The sequence below is a fragment of the Porites lutea genome, chromosome 2, assembly GCF_958299795.1.
Source record: "Porites lutea chromosome 2, jaPorLute2.1, whole genome shotgun sequence".
Taxonomy (NCBI): domain Eukaryota; kingdom Metazoa; phylum Cnidaria; class Anthozoa; order Scleractinia; family Poritidae; genus Porites; species Porites lutea.
In genome coordinates this window covers 16,308,819-16,331,302 of record NC_133202.1, presented here as the reverse complement: position 1 = coordinate 16,331,302, position 22,484 = coordinate 16,308,819, and the positions used below count along the sequence as shown (strand labels likewise).

General features: G+C 37.5%; 2 protein-coding genes across 2 annotated transcripts; one reads left to right on the top strand and one right to left on the bottom strand.

Moving 5' to 3' along the window:
* Window positions 1–351: 351 nt before the first annotated feature.
* On the bottom strand, window positions 352–11,147 carry LOC140927873 (DNA replication factor Cdt1-like). The gene is made up of 8 exons (XM_073377567.1): window positions 10,195–11,147; window positions 9,200–9,566; window positions 4,358–4,583; window positions 3,517–3,705; window positions 2,524–2,703; window positions 1,711–1,823; window positions 1,504–1,592; window positions 352–1,160 (listed from the first exon to the last, which is right to left on the bottom strand). Exons 1-8 carry the CDS (start codon window positions 11,006–11,008, stop codon window positions 1,009–1,011), a joined length of 2,130 nt encoding a protein of 709 aa, XP_073233668.1. The 5' UTR covers window positions 11,009–11,147; the 3' UTR covers window positions 352–1,008.
* Window positions 11,148–16,463: 5,316 nt separating this feature from the next.
* LOC140927872 (cytochrome b-245 light chain-like) lies at window positions 16,464–22,466 on the top strand. The gene is made up of 5 exons (XM_073377566.1): window positions 16,464–16,739; window positions 17,173–17,242; window positions 18,439–18,516; window positions 18,750–18,833; window positions 20,583–22,466. Exons 1-5 carry the CDS (start codon window positions 16,685–16,687, stop codon window positions 20,827–20,829), a joined length of 534 nt encoding a protein of 177 aa, XP_073233667.1. The 5' UTR covers window positions 16,464–16,684; the 3' UTR covers window positions 20,830–22,466.
* The last annotated feature ends 18 nt before the right edge of the window (window positions 22,467–22,484 follow it).

Below are 22,484 nucleotides of genomic sequence, written 5' to 3'. Positions count from 1 at the left end.
TTTTGCAAAACAAGAACTATTGCGCATGCACGACTTTGCAGCTAGTAAAAATTTCTCTTTTAATCAGTGCCATAAAAAAGAGTTTTGAGTTTTGTCTCGGGAAAGTTAATGTATAAAAGCAATAGAAAACTGTTTTCCTGTATTTCCATAGCCTGATAGAAACACTCAAGGAGTTGGGAGGCTATGCAAACATGGAAAACGTTTTCTATTACTTAACTGTTTCATTTAAAATCCCTCTCATATAAACCAACAAGTTAACATAGGCACAGTCACATGGTCATTCAATCTTGATGCCCTTATTGATAAAATTAACAGTAAAATAATTTTACCTTTCTACTACCTTCAGTAAAAGCAAATGTATGATGATAAATTAAAGTTGTCTTTTAGCCACAAAGTGCTGCTTTTAATGATGAAAACATGGCCAAGGTTTAAATCCTTGCCTGGTAAAAATTCACTAACAGGCCACAAGATTAGAATATTAACAACATAGTTAGCCCTAATATTAAAAAAATATGTATTGAAACTAATAATTTTTTTTAGTAAAATAATGTAAAAACTGCTTCATTTCTCACGCGAACACAAAAATAATTCTGTTAAAAAGAGATTAGTTCCATCTTGTCTGTCATACAAGTTGAGTTACAGAACAATGTCGTCCTGCATTACTGTCAGCATCCTCAAGTTGTTAATAAAGTACTGCACTGCAAAAGTAGAAGATTGGTCGATTTTTTTGTTTGAGTCTAGGAGATGACTCATACACATTTTAGTGTGATTAAAGCATCAAGCTCTTAGGAACAATTTCCAACTTTTTCCATGTTTGTTCTACAACTGTCTAATCTGCATGCGCAGCTGCCAAGGAATCCAAATGTCTCAGTTTCTGTAAATTGCAAACTTTTGACAGCTCAAGTTTTCTTTCCATATTGGAAGATAATGAACTCAAAGGCTGTTCCACTAGATTTAAACAAGATCAAGTTCTTTCACTGTTAAAACTTCAAAAACTAACCCGGACGTTTAATGGACATCTTTAGTGATGAGCTTGTTAATCACATTGTTTACATCTGCAGTCTTGTTGATTTTCACATAGGCACATTTCCGTACTGTAAGAACTGATATCCACTCTGGAACAAGCTGTGACATAAATCTGATGTGTTCCTCCACTTGAACTACAGAATGTAATAATAATAATTTAATGATTATTATAACAATGATAACAATAATAATCATTTTAATCATTTTAATAATAAAATGAATAATAATAGTAATAAAAATATTCTTATTGTTATGAATAATAATAATTTTAATAATAATGATAAGTTGCCAATAAGTTCAGAAAACATCACAAATAAATTTAACTCAAGCAACATTCTGTTTCCTGCAATAATACTATTAATGTCACAGAAACCCCATGTTAAACAGCAATGCACTTTTTTTAAAATTAACTGTAAAACTTCTGTCTCTATAAACTGATTTAAGGATGTTATTGAAAGGAAAAGGCCTCATGCATACCTTGAGACAAGGAGGTCTTGTAGCTTTCTGATAGTTTTGCTGTTGCATCTTCCAAAGGGATAGCCGCTTTGCGCTCAGTCACAAAATAACTAGGTCACAGTCAAGGAAATATTGGTTAAGTTTGTTTACTGTTAAAACTTTGTCTTAAGGGAAAGAACCATCAGTTGGCCTATTCGTGTTCATAATGTTCACATTAATAAAGGATACGCCTTAAGTATTCTACACAAATCAGGAAGACGTTCTTTCATGGCAAGTTTCTTGTCAACTAATGGATCTCGCATCATACATTCTTCAATTTTCTTTGCTTCCTTCTGGCGAATCTAAAATCAACAAGACATGAATAAACCCTTTGTAACAAGCTCCAACATTCATCAACAAATTCAAATGTTAACTAATGAGCAGCCTATCATTTCAGTTGAGCTCCAAGCCCGCAAGTGTAACCCCAAATCTAAGAAAAATTAATAAGGAAATCTATCCATCCGAGAAATTTTGGTAGTAACATGAACCTACTTCTGCCCATCAGTCTTCACCACAGGGCAACCAATGTGAAATTTCACACTTTCAAGCTAGTGTGGGAGCCTGCACCCTGATATCGCACATCCATGTTATGACAGCTGTCAAAACATGGTATTGGCTGACCAGTCTCACTTGACCATATTGCAGGCTCAGGTGTAAACCCATCAAGATGACATGTTTTTTTTTTGAAGTTATCCGCTGACAAATAATTTTTGTCAGTTTTTAACTGATTGCTGGCTCAACTCCAAGTAGAATTTTTTTGTAATGGTTACAAGTTTATTGTTTGAAGTAAATTATAAATTTATTAACAAGAGCTTTGCCTTTAATCTTGGCTAAATCTATGTACTATTAAAATGACACAGTAGAGCTGCTTTCAAGGGTCAAGACCATCACTGAAACAGTAAAGATGACAACAGTTTGAGTTCAAATTGACACATCTATGCAGTCTGCAATGAGCTTCTGATAAAACTTGTAAAGATGATGTGTTGTGCGCTTTGCACTTACCTTATTGAGCAAATCTTGTGAGATCCCTTTCAAGGCTGTGTTATTTTTGCAGTTGTTTTTGTTCTGAGTATTCTCTTTGGTTTTTGCATCTTTGTCCTCAGGCAGGTTACTGTGCTTGTTGGTATTTTTCTGCTCTTTCTCGTCTTGTTCCTTGGCAACTGTTCGTAATGCTTTCTCAACCTAAGCAAAATAAACATTGACCAAGAAAACTATGGAAAGCATCCTTTTAAGCAACATTTTGTTACCAGCCCAGAAAAAATATTTCCAGAGGTAAGCAGGACAGACAAAGCAGCAGCAACAAAGGCTCAAACTTGTGTGGTTTTCGTTCACAGGTGTAATATCATTAAACTCAAGTGTTGAGAAGGCGACAATATTCCACTGGAAGCAGCAAAATTGCCAGCTGCCGGCTCATTTTGACTGGGCTGATTTTTAAATAATTATGCTCACAACAACTTTGTCTTCCAATCTGTACAAGATGACGATGTACAATAAAAAGACATCCTAGTATAATAAGCACACTGTAACTGACAAGATGTCCTGGGATTCTACACACCACCTCAGTTGTGGAAAAATGTATAATATTAAATAAATAATTTTTTTATTGTTCTTAAAAATATTTTACCTTGCACATTGATCTACATGTGACGGCTTATTTTCACTGAACACTTTATTTCAAGAGTAGCAACAAATAAATTATTATTCACTCTGTACACAGACATTTATTTTTACTGCAATAGATGGTTAAAGATTTGATTTGTGCCAATGTACGAACACTGCGCTGAATACAGGTGTCCCCAACAATGGAGTTGTTCAATTTAGATTTCAAGTCATTACTTTGAGTAAATGCCCAAAACTACAACATAACATGAAGAATGAAAGACCAGGTCATGTGACCTTGAAGGGCAGGAAAACAAAAACAGGGAAGCCAACTGCTACATCACGTATAATACTTAAATAATGCTTCTTGTATTAATATCTCAAATAGGTGTATACCCTTGGCGCCATCATTACTCGTGCTTTTTCCAACACATCATGAGCACTACTATATGTCTTGACCACTGGTGGCTGAGGAAGAGCAGTTTCATCAACATCTGGAACTTCGTCTAGTCGAAATTTGGGGTGCCATCGCATGATCTTCTCATCGTCAACCACTACAGCTGGGTTAAGATTCTGAAGAAAATCCTGGAATAAGCAAAAGAATTTAAGTTTTAACAGTCAAGGAAAAATCTGTCATCTAGTTGCTCTACTAAACAGCACTTTTTTCCATCTAATCTGACAATCCTAAAGGCTTTCTCTCAAACTTTTTTCACCAAAATGAAGTGCAGTAAAAGCCGAGCAAAACAAAACAAAAACAAACAAACAAGGCAAAAAAAAAGAGGGGAGAAGACAAAGCGAAAGGCAAAACTCCAGAATGTTGTGTCACTTTTAAGCCCTAAAACTGGCTGGAAATGTTGCTTTCTGTACAGGTACATGTCTAAACTTCAGACGCTGATATTTTGCATCTGGAACAGAAGGCCACAATTAAGTGCTTGACCTTAAAGTAACATTTTAGAAGTTTTGGCACTTTATAGCCAGAAAAGAGTGGTCAGAAGATGGTCAACTAGCTTCAAAAGGTGTTTTTTTGCACAATTCAAAATAGGTTAAAGCCGTTCCTGAAATAAACCTCTTGGAGTAAGAACAAGAACCAACAACAAACTTACTGTAAATGACATCAACTGTTGGATTATTTTAACCCACATAACACAAGCGGGGGCTCAGGAATTAAAGTGGTCAGAAGTATTACGTGTTTACACACTAGTGAGTCAACAGAACATACATAATTGTGGAGTAGTACCTGATGGTGCTTTTTGGTTAATTTCAGTAGACCTTTCTCAAAAGCATCTTTCCTTGCTAGCAATTCAGTTGCAGTCAGCGTTAGTTTCTTATTTGCCTCCTCAGTTTTTCCAAACTCGATAGTCAACTCAAATGAAGAAGATTTCCCAGGACACTTGTCTTGACGGAATTCTAGGGCTGATGGATATACAGTTTTCATCTGTGCCAAGTGTTTCTTCTCAAACCTCCTATAATTAATATTAATTCAGAAATAAAAAAGTTTGACTAATTTTCTAGACAGAAATGACTGACTTATAATGCTAAACAAATCTGAGAAGAGATGTCCGTCACTGTCAACAACAGTCCTCTTCAGGACCACACTAAGCCTTGCCTAAAAGTCAAGCTCAAATTTTTTCACGAGCACGAAGTGCGAGCGGTAGACTTTTTGTTTTCTGTGGCAAAAGTGAGCGAGAGAGCAGGAGCTCGACTTGTTTCCCCTACAAAAAATTGCAACAGGTGAAGTCATTTTGGCACGAACTATTTGCGTCCCTTTTGCATGTGTTGCCACGTGCGTGTGTCGTCACGAGCAACAGTTCTAGTCACGTTTCATGCTGCGTGATCAGGTTTGATTGATGGAGCATCAGTAAAACCGTTCATGATTGGATAAAACCCACAGGAGGAAAATTCTTCCTGTAAATTTGGCCCGCTGCAGGGGATAAAAGTCCTTAGCACTGTATGGGGCCAACTACCAGAACCAGAAATGAGAAGCAAAGGACTTTGGAGAAAGTCTAGACTACACTCACCCAGATGATCATAGCTCCTACATGTAACTGTGACCCATCGAGCATTGGCAGGCCATGGCAACAATGGCTTGAAAGTTTTTCATTATATGCTGACAGCAAAGGCCTCATCATTCAAGCACATAAAGCTGACAATAAAGTACAATGAAGAGCTCTACTTTTGCATTGTGCTGGGGAACAAGTACAAGAAATCTTCAAGGCTTTAGCTGACATGGGCACAGCCGCCGAGTATGAGAAAGCTGTAAATGCATTAAATGTGTATTTCATTCCAACGGTTAAATTCGACATACCAAAATCATGTCTTCCAGAGTACGGAACAGCGTGAGGGTGAAACGGTGGCTCTGAGTTTGTGACAAGGTTATGACAGGTCGTGAAAGATTGCGATTATGGTGATCAGGGGGATAATCAAACTCACGATCAAGTTGTTCAGCAGAGTATGCCCCATGACTAAAGGTGGAAATTGTTGGAGAAAGGTCTTTAACCCTACATGTTCTTCTTAAAACAGCAGCATCTTATGAAGCCACGCAAGCTCAACTGGAGGGTATGATGAGTAAAACTGCTAATGTGAATCAGATTCAGGACTCACGTGAAAGCAAGCATCACTGTAAAGGGAAGAAGAAGTCAGGAGAAAACAAAAAATAGTGGCCACATGGGACATTTTGGTAGAGATCCTGAATGCTCTGCGAAAGGAAAAACCTGCAAGACGTGGTGGTGCTGATCATTTTGCTTTGCAATGCAGAACCAAGACAGGCAAACCAAAAGCAATAAGAAGCTAAAAGAGAAGGGGAAGGTAAGATACATGTAGGGAGGAGACAATGACAATGAAGATGAGTATGTGTTCACTGTAAAATCGATGTCACAGCCTGAAAAAGTGGAGGTGATTGTGGGTGGATGTGCTCTGCAAATGGTGATTGATTCGGGGGCGACCACTAATGTTGTAGACAAAGGCCTATGGAGTTAACTAAAGCAGCAGAGATTGCCTGCGTATCCAAGAAGTGTGACAAGAGGCTTTATGCATACGGAAGCAAGGAGCCGCTAAAAGTTTTGGGGACATTTTCAGCATCGACGAAAGTAGCTGAGAGTGAAGTTCAAGCTGAATTTATTGTCATTGATGGTGAAGGAGAAGTACTGCTTGGAAGAGAAACTGATGAAGTCAGGTGTTCCAGTCTATACACTACAGTCCAAAGGATTGAAATGATCATGTCAGATTACAAAGAAGTGTTTGATAGTGTGGGCAAGTTAAAAGACTATCAGGTCAAGTTACATGTCAATCCCAATGTACCCCCGGTGGCTCAGCCAGTCAGACGCACTCTGTTCAGCCTCCGTGACAGGGTGAAGAAAAAGGTCAAGGAACTTGTAAGCATGGATATTATTGAGCCAGTAAATGGTCTGACACCATGGGTTAGTCCAGTAGTGGTGGTACCAAAACAGAATGATGAAATTCAGCTTTCAGTAGACATGTGAAGAGCCAATGAAGCAACAATCAGAGAACACTACCCCATACCTAACGTGGATGAAGTACTCCAAAGCCTCAACCAAAGCACAGTGTTTAGCAAGCTTGATTTAAAATGGGGTTACCGTCAGCTAGGACTCCATCCAGATTCCTGTAGCATTACTACCTTCATCCCTTATTGTGGATTGTTTCAGTATAAGCGCCTGATGCTTGGAATACGTTCAGCCCCAGAAGTGTATCAGCATGTTATTCAGCAAGCGCTTAGTGACTGTGAAGGAGTTGGAAACATCTCTGATGACATAACGGTGCATGGAAAAACCACTGAGGAGCATGATGAGAGGTTAAAGCAAGTTTTGGAGAAATTGAAAGAGAAAAACCTGACAGTAAATGCAGAAAAGTGCAAGTTTTACATGATCAAGCTAGTGTTTATGGGACTGATACTAATGAACAAGGGCATTGTACCAACTGAAGAGAAAGTGAAAGGTGTTGTTGAGGCAAGTGAGCCACAGAATGCCTCCGAAGTTAGAAGCTTCCTCGGACTAGCTAACTACAAGGCGCGGTTTATCCCGGACTTTGCCACAGTAGCTGAACCTTTGCGTAAATTAACAAAGAAAGGGGTTTGTTTCAGGTTTGGAGATGAGCAGAGAAGAGCATTCAATGAGCTGAAGAGCAGATTATCAAGTGCAGAAACCCTTGGATATTTTGTCTTGGATGCCATCTAGTAAGCAGTAAGCAGTCCTGCTCACCCTGAGCCAATCAAGTCAATCCCCTTACCACGAGGTCCATGGCAAGACTTGGCCCTGGATTTATTTGGTCCTTTAACATCAGGTGACTCCGTGTTAGTTGTGGTTGACTACTTCAGCAGATATTATGAAATTGAGATCTTGTGTTCCACAACATCTGAGAAGATCATTGAGAGTCTGGAGAGAATCTTCATGATTCATGGTTTAGCACTATCAGTAACCAAAGACAATGGGCTGCAGTTTATTTCAAGTGAGTTTGAAAGATATTTGGAAGGATGTGGTGATAAGCACATGAAGACCACGCCTTTAATTTACGGCCCCAAGCAAATAGCGAGGTAGAAAGGCAGAACTGATCTCTTTTGAAAAGGATGCAGATAACGCATGCCGAGGGCAAACAGTGGAAGGAAGAAGTTCACAAATACTTGATAGCATACAGATCGACTCCTCACACCACCACTTGAGAGAGACCTGCTGAACTTCTGTTTAGAAGAAAAATCCAAACCAAGTTAATTGAATTCCACAAAGACCATGTAGCGAGTGAAGTGCAAGACAGGGACAGAAAAAAAAAGCAAAAGCTAAGTTATATGCAGACAAGAAGAGGCATGAAGAGTATTCAGATCTAGTTCCAGGTGACAGAGTGTTACAAAAACAAGAGAAGCAAAACAAGTTGTTGACACCATTTGCACCAGAACCGCATGACGTTGTTAGAACGAATGGCAGCAGCATTATTATCAAGTCTCCTGAGGGTGTTGAGTTAAAAAGGAATACTGCGCACATTAAAAAGTATGAGGAACCGCCACCCATGCCAAGTCAAACTGTTTCTCTGTCTGTTGAAGAGGACGTTCAAGAAGAGAATCCTACTCTACCGACAGATCTTGAGGCGGATGGTGGAAAGGAATGGAATGCTGTCTCAAAGAGACCAGCCCCGACAGGGCTTGAGACGGATTGTGGAGAAGCTAGAGCTGCTATATCTACCAGACCAGTTTGTTATAAGAAGTTACCAGAGAAGTTCAAAGACTTTGATATGAGTTCACTTATTCGAACTATTAGCATCTTGCTAAGACGGTGTTAAGTTACTTCGCTAGTGTTATTATTGAACTGCGTGACTTTATCCCAGTGAAGTCAAGTTTACACTAGTTGTGCAGCTACGCAGTTTGTTCCAGTTTCTCCTAGTACTTTCTAAGGTCGTTTTATGTTTCCCTAGTATATGGTGTTCTGAAAAAGGAAGGGATGTAGTGTACTTTCAGTATAGCTTACATGATATCTGAGTGTGCAAAGGATCATGGGATTGATTATTAAAAGCATGGCAGGTTAGATCCGGAGTGTTCCATGTGTAGACTTAATAATCCATTCGAATTGGTTTCAATATGCAATTAAGACACAACAGTGGTGATCTGATCGGCTGATTCTCACAAGGAAATGAATGAATGTTTGGAAAAGTCCTAGAGAATACACAGCTTTTCTTTTACTCAGCCAAGCATTTTGGAAAGAGAACATTGAAGACAGAGTAAAATTATTGGAACTAAACGTTTTAAATAATTGTTGTCTACAGACAACAATGACCAATTTGCATAAAATAGGTCTTAAGATGAGGGAATGACGTTCCAAGAACTTAGCCCCCCTCCCCCAGGAAATTGTGCGTCTAGTTTATTTTTTTTGCCTTGAATGGTCCTTTACCTGCTGAGCTAAAATTTAGGGAGAACACTGAGCCAGGGGAAAACCCTGGCCCTTAGTGAACAACCCACCTTATTCATTGCACGAAATGGCGACAAGCTTATCCCTAAAGAAGACCTTTGATTTAAGATGTAGATTGTATTGATTAACAAAGGCAACCTCCAGAGATCAAAAATGAATGTTCACAATCTTACTTTCTGGACATCTGCTGTACAGCATCTCTGAGCTTTGAGAACGTACACTTCTCTTTCCGTTGTCCCAGCAGGTTCAGTACTGTATCAGTGCAGCGGAACATTTCTGCCAAACTCTTGTACTTGTAGGGGAGGGGTAAAGTTGCAGGTGATACTACTGTTGGACTGGGCTGAGCCAGGGCATGGAATCTTTCATAGGCTGGAACCTCCTTTGCGACTTGGTGAAGCCTCTGTTTATTATCCTCAGTAGCAGATTGTGAACTTTTGGATGCACTTTTTTCTAGTGACCTCATGCTTTTGATCAGTTTCCTTGCCTTGGCGAGGTCTTCTTCAGCTTTGCTGGCATTTCCTCCGGTTTTAGAGCTTCTCACTGCAAGAAAATGAGAAAAAACTAGTATGTAATTCAATCTCCTAAAGTATCAAAGGAATAGAACACTGTCCATGTATGTGAAATCTGATGTGTTCTATTGAAAATTCTATGACCTGTTAGAATATTAACAATATATGTTCCATCATCACTCTATCTGCCATCAGGCTAAAAAATTCCAAGCTTCTTTTCTACAATGTCCTATTCTTGCTATCCAACTAGAGAAACAGCCAGCCTTTTTAACTTGAAAAAAATAATAATAAAATCCTTAAAGATAAGGAGCTGTCAAATAATATTTCTCTTGCCCCTAGCAGGTGGATGCTAGTCTTAGAGTACATTTGATTGGGAGAACTGGATTTAGTATTATTTGAAATCCACATTTTGAATTTGCAATAAAATGCCAAAAACGGATTGGCCTTTGATAACTGATTTTGACTATAAAAACCTGTCCTACAATTAAGAAATAAACAGCTGGATTGCCATTTTATTGGGAATTTCAAAAAAGGATTTGCAAAACCATTCTCTTTTTTTTGCTACTAATTATGCGTGCGTCTCCAAGACTGCTGTTCTTGAGAACAGTTTTCTGAATCCTTTATAACTAAGACATACTACATCTGAAGAGAATATTAACCTGAACTGCTTTCATTGGTGGAGGTGATCTGAACACAATCCTTGATCTTTCTCTTTCCTTGTTGACTCATATTCACCGCTGCTCTACCTCGGCTTAGAACCATTCTTGCCTGCTCTGCGATCCATGGATTACTTTTTACACCACCATCGATCCTTCTCACAATAGGTGGAGTCTTGCAAGGTGACGCCTGAATTTCTGCTTCCCTGTTGGCTGGGATATCGGCCTCGCGCAACGTCTGGTCTTCTGAGCAATCCGTCTTTGACTGAGAAGAAACTAACTTTCCCTCCATACTTTTTGTGTCTTTTGGTTGTTTCTTTGAAGTTCTCTGCGTTCGCTTCCGATTCCTTTGCTTGGGTTCGACGTCTTGACTATTTTCTTGCGCCTGTTTGCTGTCCCTGGAGACGCTCGCGGTGAGGTCGTCAGTTTCAACTATTCCTTTGGACGCCATCTTGCGCTTTCGCTGCGCGTCCGATAACTTTCCGATCAAAGCTTCGGCGAAAGCATGATCATCACACAATGACGTTGTTTCGCTAACAACGTTGTTATCTAGTATTTCAGAAGATTCGCAATTTCTTTCATTCAAAGACTCTTTCGCTCTGCTTTTAGCTCCTCTGCGAGCTCGAGCGTTGCTCTTTGTTTGAGAGGACGCCACTTGCCGCTTCGCTCGCGTACTCCTTCTGATAGAAACCTCGCTTTCAATGTCTGTCGCATCAACTTTCCTTCGCTTTGCAGGATGGAAATCTTCCAGACCTTTCTTTCTTGTGCTAAAATATTGACCTAAAGTCGCTTGTTCCATCGCCGCCACAGAAGACATGTTGCCGGTTCTTTGCTCTTATTTTGGCGCGAAAATGTACATGTGATGTTTACTTCTCTTTGCGCATGGCATTTTATCTTTTATTGCGGGCGCAGTCACGTTAGAATAATTTGCGTGACATAATAACCATTGAAATACGAAGTCCAAGATAATATATAGATTTAGCCAGGGCTAAAAGCGAGGCTCCCATTAATTTTTTTTATAGTTTAAATCAAACAATAAACTTGTATCCACAATTTAGTTAACTTTAGAGCACATAGCACATTCATGTGACTTTTGAGGGAAAGGCTAAGTGATTTTAGAGAAAAATAATTTGCAAACAGCCCAAGAGTGAACAAAATCTTACATCGAGTTGATAACCTCATATGTACACCCAAAAAATAGCAATCATCTTCGATCACATTTAAGAGCCATAATGGCTCTTGATCACCGTAAGATTAAATTAGGCCTGGAAAAAAAATCAGGTTGAATTTTTTTGCGTTCGACAAGTCATGATCTTGCCAACAAATCTGGTTGCGTGTAAACCAACCTTTTATACCATTTATACATCGCATCTGAGGTGAAACAGTACCATGAGGTACTGATTTTATCATACAGACCTCGGACAGAATGCAGTATTTCACAATTTTGCGACAGAAATTGCACTCATTTAATATTCAGGACGATCGAAGCACGCGTGGGCTTTTAGCTAAACCGTTAAAAAATGTCCAAAATCACATATACAGCCAGCCGGTTCTCACTTTTGCAGTGCGAGCTGTAGCGAATGTTTGTACGAATATACTAGAGTTAAGCTCCAACATAATAAAGACATTATTATGTTTATTTTTTATTTAATGGTTTTATCGATCTGTAATCTTTAAAAGTGTTTGATACGCGCGGCATTTTGAGTACTCCTGCAAGCGATCTTCACTGAACGGCTGAAAACAAACGGCACAGCGATTAAAATTACAAGAGAGACTACCAACAATCAATAAAGGAAATATAATTCGGCGAAACATATACAGAGACAACATTTTTCATTCACGAAGACAAATATTAAAGTGTCTCTAAAAATCCTGAGTCTTCAAGCTTAAAGCTTAAGTTTATGTTTTAAGCCGGCTTCCCGGTATTTACTTTTTTCACAGATGAACTCGAGGCAAGAAAATCGCTCAAAGCTTTCTTTTACAGCCCGAATTATAACTAAATGTTCTTTGAAACGTTTTCTTTCCAGTATCTGCGGTGAGAAAATGTCTAAAGACTTTTTAAAGTTGTGTAAGCTTATATCAAGTTTACCTGATTCTTGGTCAGATCAAATTGTCTCAAATCTTACAAACGTGCATACAACTACATAGCCGCATAAACTACGCTCGACTTCTTTAAATTAGATATAAAAAACAAACATCAAACACAATAATTACTGAGGCTTACTATTCGAGATGAAGCTCCTGAAAGGTATCAAGTAAGGCCAGTATCAGCTAGTATCGCTTCAGACTTTTCAACCTTAACGCATCAAGCAAGGTGAAAAACAAAAACGTTGTAACGTTGCCATCCGAAATCGGATTCCCGACTTTGACAAGTGATGTATTAATTTCTCAACCAAAAACCAACTAGCCATGAATAACAGAAGGCTCCTGATAGCAGCTGAATTTCATTTTGTGCATCCAGTGGAAAAAGACAGTTAAAAACATCACAAGTTGACACAAAACTCTCTCAGCTTCAGCTGTCAAAGTAAACAAGATTCAAGATGCTGCATAAATTTTCCGCATGAGCTCATGTGTCAAATTTTGACCAATCAGAGCATAAAAAAGGGACGTAGAACGTGACCAACGCGTGACCGTGGTGAGCAAAGTCAAAAGCAACTGTCTTGCCTATAATAGCTGGTTGAATTTTCGGGTCCGAGGTCAGTTTTAAATCAAAATTTTAATTGTGCGGCCCAAAAACAAAACATATTCCATATCAGGGGGGGGGGAAGAGACGAGGTCTGGGACCGAGAAACGATGTTCTCACAACTTGCAAAGCGGTCACCCCGCGTGGTGGTCAGCGGAAAATTGCAGTACTTTTCCCACAGTAAATATTTTTAGACTTTTTAGAAGCAAGAAGCGACCGGCAGAGGAAATCAGAAATGCTTACTGAAAAAATAAAAATTGAAAAAAATAATATCATGCATCTTTGTTTTTCTTGCATATCGTATTTGTCTTTCGGTACTGAAATTGCGGGGGAAACCGTGTTAGATCTTAACCAACAACAATGCGCTCGATCGATTTATAGGTTACATCGTTTTTGCCGGGTAAGGATAACTTTATGCTGATAAAAATTACTGGAGAGAGTGTCAAATTTATCGGAAGCAAGTAATTCAGAGAGCTTTATAAATATGAGCTTACAGCTCTACAATCATAACTGAATAAACATTCACACTTCACAACATTTCACTTCGTTTATTACGATCAGTCAACACCTTGAATCCAAAGTTAAAATTCAAAACGATCCTAATAAACAAATCACAACTACTACTGAAAGCTCTGTACCTTGAAGCGACTTTAACTTTCCTAAGGTTTGCAGCAAAACACTGCTTGATAGCTCAACTCTAGCTCTTCGGCGGTTCTTATCAGCTGTACGGATCGAGCTATAAGTTGCATATTCCAAACTCTGCAGAGGGAAATTGTTTAACAGAAAAAGAAAACCACACACTATGTCTAAAAAGCGACATAAAATCAATAAATTTGCGAATTACCAAAATATAATCGTGAGAAACAGTTCCGCCTTCCATCGCCATGTTTTTTGTTTCTTCTCAAGACCGTTGATCTAGGGATTTTGACGTAATGCGCATGATCACTACACAAATCCGCTGGCAAGACCTTTGCTGATCGCTTTGCAAGTTGTGAGAACATCGTTTGAATTTCATTTAAGAGAATGTATGGGAAGTAGCTTACCCCCCCCTGTTCCATATGAATGAAAAAAAAATCAAACTTGAGCCTGCGATCATTTGAAAACTAGTAACTTGTCAGCGGATAACTTCAAAAAAATACTTGACCTCGACGAGTCAACACCTGAGCCCGCGATACGGTCAAATGATACTGGTCAGCGGATACCCTGTTTTGACAGCTGTCAATTGATCAATCAAAAACATTGATGTCCAATGGATGTGTGTATCAGTTTTCCTGTGCTCTCAAACTAGCTAGAAAGTATGAGATTGAACATTGATCGCGATCTAGTAAAACAACTGGTCAGCGGATAGCTTCCAAATAAATCACGTCACCTCGATGAGTTGACACATGAGCCCTCGATATGGCAATGTGATATGGGTCAGTGGCTATCCTGTTTTGACAGCTTGTGAATTGCCAATGTAAAAGATGTGGATTTGCCAAGACACGCCTGAGACACCCCTCCCTTCCTTTTGATAGTCTCCCCTACCCTACCAGTACAATCTGTAGACGCGTACGTACGTACGTACGTACGCTCGGTCAGTCACGTGACAGCCAAAAGAAAAGAGGTTGACCATATTCTATGAGTATGGGGCTCTGTCCCACGCGCGCGAGCCCCGCTAAAAATATTTAGAGCTTAAATTTTGCTACCTTACGAATAGCAATACATGTAGTAGGAAAAAAATGCATCATAGTTTCCGCAAATAATAGTGCCTAATCTTAGCATGGAGTATTAAGGTGGCTCGATACAGTTTTTCGGGGTCAATACCTCCCAAGTTTGAGCATAAACTACGTCGCCATAAACAAAGTTTTGGAAAAATTGCCACCACAGTTGTATTAGATAAAGATGAAAATTTGTTATGATCAGGGTTGCAACAGCATCGGAGTTGTCATAGCAACGAAATGACGCTATTACCTATTTTACTTGCAGCAGTATATCTCGGCACTGGGAACTGTTCTTCCAAAATCGTTCACGGGAGCTTTTTCCTCTAACAGCGGCCTCAATGTTCGTGAAGTTTAAGCGAAATCTGTAAGAGCGTTATCGAGATATTTTGGGATGAAGTTTTTATGGTTAGAAACACAGTAAAAAATGGACAATATTGTTGTTTGGCCGTTATCTGTAAAAAATGAAGAGCTTTTGACATGCAATTTCACCTCATAGTAGTTTCAATTTTTTTAAAAAACGTTTGTGAAAGGTCATTTAGATAGCTCCAACCGATTGCTAGAAAGAAGGGTTTGATTAGTATGTACCGAAGCGCTCTTGTTAACGGTTTTGTAAACATTTTGGTCCTCTTTATCAAATTAGCGAGTAATTTTTAAACCGCTCGATAGATTTTTTAAAAAATTTAAGATTCTTGAGATTAACCTTTCTTTTATATGACCTTTTAGTTTCAAGATTATTGATACATTGTAAGGCATTAAAATAACGGCTACAATTCGCTACTTTTTTTATCGGAAGCCTCTCATTATTCAAGGCATTGTCTCCAAGTTTCATTTTCACGTGAACAGCAGTAACTAACAATGCATTTGATATATGCAAACTGCTAGCTATTGTTGTGCACGGAAATATGAAACTTGGAGACAATACACTGAATAATGAGAGGCTCACACTTGTAAACACAAAATTTCAGCCAAAATATTAGCGAATTGTAGCCCTTATTTTACTGCCTTACAATATATCAATAATCTTGAAACTAAAAGGTCATATAAAAGGAAGGTTGATCTCAAGAATCTTAAATTTTTAAAAAATCTATCTAGCGGTTTAAAAACTATTTGCTAGTAGACCAAAATATTCAAAAACCGCTAACAAGAGCGCCTGGATACATACTAATCAAATCTTTCTTTCTAGCAATCGGCTGGAGCTATCTACATGATCTTTCACACACGTTTTTAAAAGATTGAAACTTCTATGAGGTGAAATTGCATGTTAAAAGCGCTTCGTTTTCTACAGATAACATGCGAACATAGAGATTGTCCATTTTTTACCGTATTTCTAACCACAAAATCTTTGTCCCAAAATATCTTGATAACGCTCTTACAGATTTCGCTTAAACTTCACGAACATCGAGGCCGCTATTGGAGGAAAAAGCTTCCGTGAATGATTTTGGAAGAACAGTTCCCAGTGCCGATATATACCGCTGTAAGTAAAATACGTAATAGCGTCATTTCGTTGCTATGACAACTCCGATGTCATTGCAACCCTGAACACAACAAATTTTCATCTTTATCTAATACAACTGTGGTGACAATTTTTTCAAAACTTTGTTTATGGCGACGTAGTTTATGCTCAAACTTGGGAGGTATCGGCCCTGGAAAACTGTATCGAGCCACCTTAAGACCTATTGAGCAAAACCTCCACTACACTGTTTCATTTCGTATAGAAACGTGAAAAGATTTTTTTTGAAACTTCAAAAGAAGCCAGGTAGTTTTACATTTTGCTTTAGTTTTCTTCTAAAATGAATCCCTAGCTGACAGTCTCTTCCTTCACAGCTTCCTGTCACGCAAAAAACCATGACCTAATTTGGAAAGTTTATGTAATAGTTCAGCTCACGTCACACGGTTGTTCCTAGCGAGTTCCTCGCGAGTTCCTATAAACAGCAAAGCAGTTAGCAGTAGTCCTTGACAGCGAGTGTTCGTCTCTTGTGTGTAGTCTTGACGTCAGGCCGTCGTTGAGGCTTTTAGGGCTCTAAATCATCTCATACAAACTCTACTGTGTACAAAGCTAAAGAATTTCCAAGCTCAGGGCAACAGGTTTCAATTTCCTGAAGTCTTGAAAATGGGTACAGAATGGGCGATGTGGGCTAATGAACAAGGTGTTATCGCCAGTGTTGGTAAGTATGAGTGTTAGAAAACTGGTTACTACCTAAACTTAAATAGTAAAGCCAAGCTGGTATATTTTCATGTAAAGTATTTTACGAAAGATCTGAGTCGCTTTTATTAACGGTGACCAACGGTGCTCGATGAACCAAAAGCCTGCAAAGTCGAGTTAGCGTAACTTAAGCATTTTTCATTTGTGGTCATTTTCTGCCGCAGTTGTTGTTCTTTGAACTCCAATGATACCCGAGGATAGTTGTGTGTGTGTGTTTGTGTGTTTAGTCTTTTTCATCGCCTCTAAAATTTCGTGCTTTCAAATTTTTGTCGTGTTGATGTGACGCATCAGTGACCTTTCACAATCACGTTTTTCTACTTGACAGGTCAATATAAGCTTAAGCACTTCCCTATTAAAGTAAAGCTTATATTCACCTATTTTTATTCCCATTTCAGTCTTACTTATGGGAGGAATACTTGGAACAGCCGCACAGTTTAACAAATGGTATTTTGCAGCCTACTCTCTGTATCTTTTTTTCCTTCCATTGAAGTATGTGTAGGCATGGGTGTTAGATTGTGTTTATGCTAATACCTGTTTTGACGCAAGTCGTGATCCTAAACGGAATACGTAGACAATATCAGTATGCGTCATTATGACTCAAGTAGGAATAATATTTTGCCTAAGGATGATGAATATTGGTAATAATGTGCAAATTCAATTATCATTTTTATCAATGAATTTAGCATTTATTATTTTCATTTAGCATTGACATGAACAATTTTTCAACACTGTGTAGATGAGTTCTATGAACTTTTTTAGTTGATAATATGATTTTAGAAAGGGTTAGTGACTGTAAAGAAGTTATGGTCATCTTTTACTTGACGTCTGTATGATAACGCAACAATGGTGCACATCAAAAACACCCTTGTTGTTAACTCAACTATTTTGGTATTAAACTCCCTTTGTTGTTACTGAATTTCAAGAATCAACTTTTCACAAAGTTTAAAAAACTTCTATCAAGCTGGTTTGGAGTTTCTATTAATTTTCATTATAACATGTCACGTGCTGTCTAATTCACTCTGCTAGTATTATAATGCCAATTACACTTCCTTGTTCACTATGGAACTTAAAGAATAACTTGTGAATGACAAAATCACAGCTTTGTGTCAAGTTTGTCCATCCGAGCCTCTTTTTGTGTTTGTTGTGTTAATATACCCTCTTGGTGCCGGTTCCCATCATATAAATTTTATTATGATACGTGTGGTGACACAGATCCTTTAATTTCATTAAAGAAGTGGTCGCTAAAACACCCTCAAAAGCTGAATGATAAGCAGACACAAATCCACTCTGGTTGTTTAATTAATCTGTCCTGCTATATCAGTTACACTGTAGTAAAGAGCTTCTACAAGTGAGTTGGAACCAGGGTCTTTTTTGCACTCACAGTGTATTATCACAAGAATAATTTAATAGTCAATGTTCTTGTATTATTGAGTACTAAATGCAAGTCCAATATTTCCTGAATTAAAACTGTGAATAACTTGTATAGGAACACCACTAATTTATAGATATTATGCCCACTGCTGGGTTTATTACCATTTCATAATATTGATCATCAAACATAACCATTGTTTGTGTTTGTGGTATTAGCCTAACAGATAAATATACAAGTTTCTGTTAAGTTATTCCAGGAGATGTGAAACTTCTTTAACTAGTTTGATCAGAGGTTTAGGAATTCTTGTTTTGGTGATTGAGTATCCGAGAGGAAAAAGAGAGAAGGGGAAAAAGACCGTTGAAAGATGGTAAGATGTGTGAAGTGATTTTGTTTAATTATCTTGTGATTCAGCAATTTATATGTTGTGCATGCTTGTTATCACGTACCATCAAGTTTGAGAAACAATATTTATATAAGTGAGGTGGCAATAAATTTTTATTTTTATCTTTTTACAAATTATTAAGAAAGCCTTGGCTACTTACACAAATAATGCAAGCTTGATGGTACTATTAATAAAAATTATTTTGAATGCTATTTCAGGAACCAGAAACCTTTTACAAGGTTTGTCCAGTTCTTTGGAGTCCTTGGAAGAAATTACTGGGTTCGATTTGTGTTTTACATTCTGTAAGTAGCAATTATCAATATTTTAATACTCAATATGCTATTAGCCCTTTAATTGGCCACCACCTGACATTTTTATCAGTTTTTCTGATCACGTTTATTTACTCAGACAGCTTAATTACGGCAATCCTGCCATTAATATCGAAAGTTTTGGATATTAATGTGACTCAATATGTCTTAAGTCTAACAGCCACTCAAATGTAGAGACTTCTGACTCATGTTGACTCTGGTAATCTTTTTATTGTGTTTATTTTTAAGTATTTTTCAAAAATATATATAATTTTTTGTGATTTTTTATTTTGGCATTCCTGATAGTTAACTAGTTACCAGTTACTAGTTACTACCTCCCTTCTGACATTGTATCTGCTAATCTTTTAGATACTTTTAAGAGCATGTTTATTGAATACTTATGAGGAGATTAGTATGAGGTGACCCTCTTCCAGTATTTATTTTTATTATTATTATTATTATTATTATTATTATTATTATTATTATTATTATTATTATTATTATTATTATTATTATTATTTTTTACTAAATTTTAAATCTTTTTTTTTTTTAATTTAATATTAGTGTGATAACTGTACATAGTTTCTTCCTACTAATTATGTAGATGTAGATGTAGTCATGAAATTCACATTTGTAGGATTTCATATCCATATAAATATTATACAAAAAGGTTTAAATTTGGGAACCCCATTATTCAGAATTGTACTAAACAGTATCTCAGAAAAGAGTACTCGTTAGTTTTTACTTGAACGATCACACAAGTGCCTGAAAAGCTTTTCTCATATAATTTTGCTTTTTGAGGTCATTGAATGTGTGTCTTCATTTATGATTTAGTTAAAAGATGATTGCCTGGTCCTTGCCACAATTACCATAATTTTTCTGTTAATATTCAAAGTTTTGGCAGGGTTAGCCTCATGTATTGATTCTCTCTTGTTTGAGAGGCATTTAGTGTAAAATAATTTATCAAAAGCACTTGTGAAACCTAATTATAAGAGAAAAGGGGGATCATCAAAATGTTAAAATACCTGTTTTATGAAGTCCATTGCTTGCTGTAAGTATCATGTGACAATCATTTAACTATCTAACTAGATATATGCTCTTGTTTTTATCAATAGTATTATATTTGTCACTCTTAATACATTTTTCAAAGTGATAGCTCTGTAATTCTCGGTTTTCACTCATGTGGGAAAGCAGAAATAAAAATGGAAACTTTTTAATACAGAAAGTCCAGAATCTGGGACATGAAAGAAGATAAATATACAAAAAGCCCTGCCAAGAATCGGGTCAATAGTTCATATGCGAGATATTCAGAAAAACGTTTTACCCAAATTTATGAAGCTTTGTATGGAGACGCCATGTTTGTGTCCCTTTCAGGGGCACAAATATGGCCACCAGAAACCAACAGAAACATCTGTTTTTTGATTTTCCTACTTATGTGTGAATTCTTCGCTTGAGGAACTCATAAAGATTAATCCGTAATGTTTCGAACCCACATAAGAGCTTTTCCGGCCACCAGCTAAATGTCGCATCACGCAAAAGCCTGGAAATTCAAGCATCCTGTATCGCAAAACAAAGAACCCTTTTGAACCGAAAATTTATTTGTATAAAGGTTTTAAGGTGCTCTAATATCACATGAAAGTAGAAACTCAGAAGAAGCAATTGATAGTTTCTTAGTTTGAATTTTGGTGATGCCATGTGAAAACCAAGAATAGTAAGTTCACATTATACTGTTTTCTGTTTTAGTGCCTCTGTACCTTCATGCTTCTTTTTATCAACAATCCTTGGAGGTGCAAGTCTGGTGTTTACAAGTCTAATATATTTGCGAGCAGCAATAGCAGGGGAGACATGGAAACCATGTTTACCTGAAAAGAAAGCCGATAACACTAAGAAGCAAAGTGAACCTCCACCTCAACCACCGCCTAGAGGGCCACGATCACGCAGCCTTGATAACTTGGCCGTGGAGGATGATACCAAACAAAATCAAGTCTAATTTTATATGAATAAAAACACCACACTTCCATAGCTAGTAATGGGTATACCCGTAAGAGGTGGCTCAAGGACACAAGGCAGATTTAGCAAAGACAACTTAAGGTTAAACAAGAAAGCAACAGTATGTTGAAAGGACTGAATCCAACTTCGGGTAGCACCCAATTTGCTGTTATTCTATTGTTCAAGTTGGTTTCAAGATCTGCTCAGGAGATTGTCTTTGTTGTTGCAGTCTTTGCTAAACCTGCCTATTGTGAAGGATGGAGAACACTGGACGTAAAGAAATTAAAATAATGTTCAGCTAGGATTTTAAATGTAAAATAATAAATTGTGCTAGGTCCTGTGTATTAAATAACTAGAGTTAGAGGTCTGGGTCTTTTTATACAGCTCCCAGTAGATCTGCCATTACACAGTGCAAAGAAATTCTGTTTTACAGCTTTTTCTTCGGGCAAGCTGTAGCTATGCTTAGCGTGTACCACCTCATTTTTTGGTATTTCTGAAAATATCTTTTTGTTGTTGATAGTTGCATTTTTTCATTCCTGATAGTACCCCAGTTAATAGTCAAGATAAGCCGTGTATGTAGGATTTCATTCACATGCAAAAAGGTTTAGAACTTCATTATTCAGAGTACTGAACAGTGTCACACAAAGAGCACTCATTGGTTTTCACTTGAATAATCACACCAGGGCTTGAAAAACTTTTTGGCCAAGCTGTTCTCAAATCAGTTTGACTAGTCGGGATGTTATTTTTTTTCAAGCCCTGTCACACTTTAATAGGCCATTTGCATGATGATATCATTTTACTACTACGAACTACGACCAGAATCATTTTCGTTTTTCTTTTCATATTTAAATTTGGTAATCCCAGCGAGATTTATATGACAAAAGCCGTAATTTGCACAAGAAAGGAAAACTCGAAGGATTCTGGTCGTAGTAGTAAATGATGCCATCGTGCAAATGGCGTCTTAGGATTTTAACCACACATTCCAAAGGTATACAGTAAACCAATGAGTAAGAACCTGGTTTTTAAGAGCCTGTTAGGCTAAAACTTGCCAATTAGGCTCACTCTATAAAAAAACCTTTTCAGCATAAAATTTGAAACAGGTTCTTATTTTCTAAGCTCTGTAAAAAAATTCTGTAGACTTTTCAGGAGTTTTTTCACTCCAACTGAAATGAAATGGTATGCAGAATTTATATAAGGAATACACTGAATACCACTTAAACCAGAATAGCTACAACGTATTATTCCTTCAGAAAATAAGAACCTAAGTAGCCTAAATTTGTGCTAATTATTAACATTTAAGAAAGAACCCGTCTTGGCTAACTTGGGAAAATGGAGGTTCTTACTCGTGGGTCTTTGCTGTAGTAGCTTTTACATGGCAGACATAACAGTTGGAGCGGCCTTTTAGAAACTTGTAGAATGAGAATTTTGTAAACATTGCCACAGGATGAGTCTTGAAAAAGCAAAACATGTTTTGGGAAAAATTTGCTATATAAATTTTTGCAATAACAAAAATGTAGGTCGAAAGGATTTTAACATAACATCAAAAGAGAGAAAAAAAGGATTACTAGTATTTAAATAGCCAAACGTGTAAAGTAAAGTTTGTTATGGATGAGCCCTTTGGCACGCCCAGGTTTTGTACATTTTGTAATTTGCAGA

Excerpts from the sequence above, each read along its gene's own strand:
- LOC140927873 (XM_073377567.1), bottom strand. The coding sequence starts at position 11,008 with ATGTCTTCTGTGGCGGCGATGGAACAAGCGACTTTAGGTCAATATTTT. Across the intron at positions 3,706-4,357 it reads TAACCAAAAAGCACCATCAG|GATTTTCTTCAGAATCTTAA; the intron begins GTACTACTCCAC and ends TGCTTATTCCAG. Across the intron at positions 1,824-2,523 it reads CACAAGATTTGCTCAATAAG|ATTCGCCAGAAGGAAGCAAA; the intron begins GTAAGTGCAAAG and ends TGTTGATTTTAG.
- LOC140927872 (XM_073377566.1), top strand. The coding sequence starts at position 16,685 with ATGGGTACAGAATGGGCGATGTGGGCTAATGAACAAGGTGTTATCGCC. Across the intron at positions 18,517-18,749 it reads AAAAAGACCGTTGAAAGATG|GAACCAGAAACCTTTTACAA; the intron begins GTAAGATGTGTG and ends ATGCTATTTCAG. Across the intron at positions 18,834-20,582 it reads CGATTTGTGTTTTACATTCT|TGCCTCTGTACCTTCATGCT; the intron begins GTAAGTAGCAAT and ends TTTCTGTTTTAG.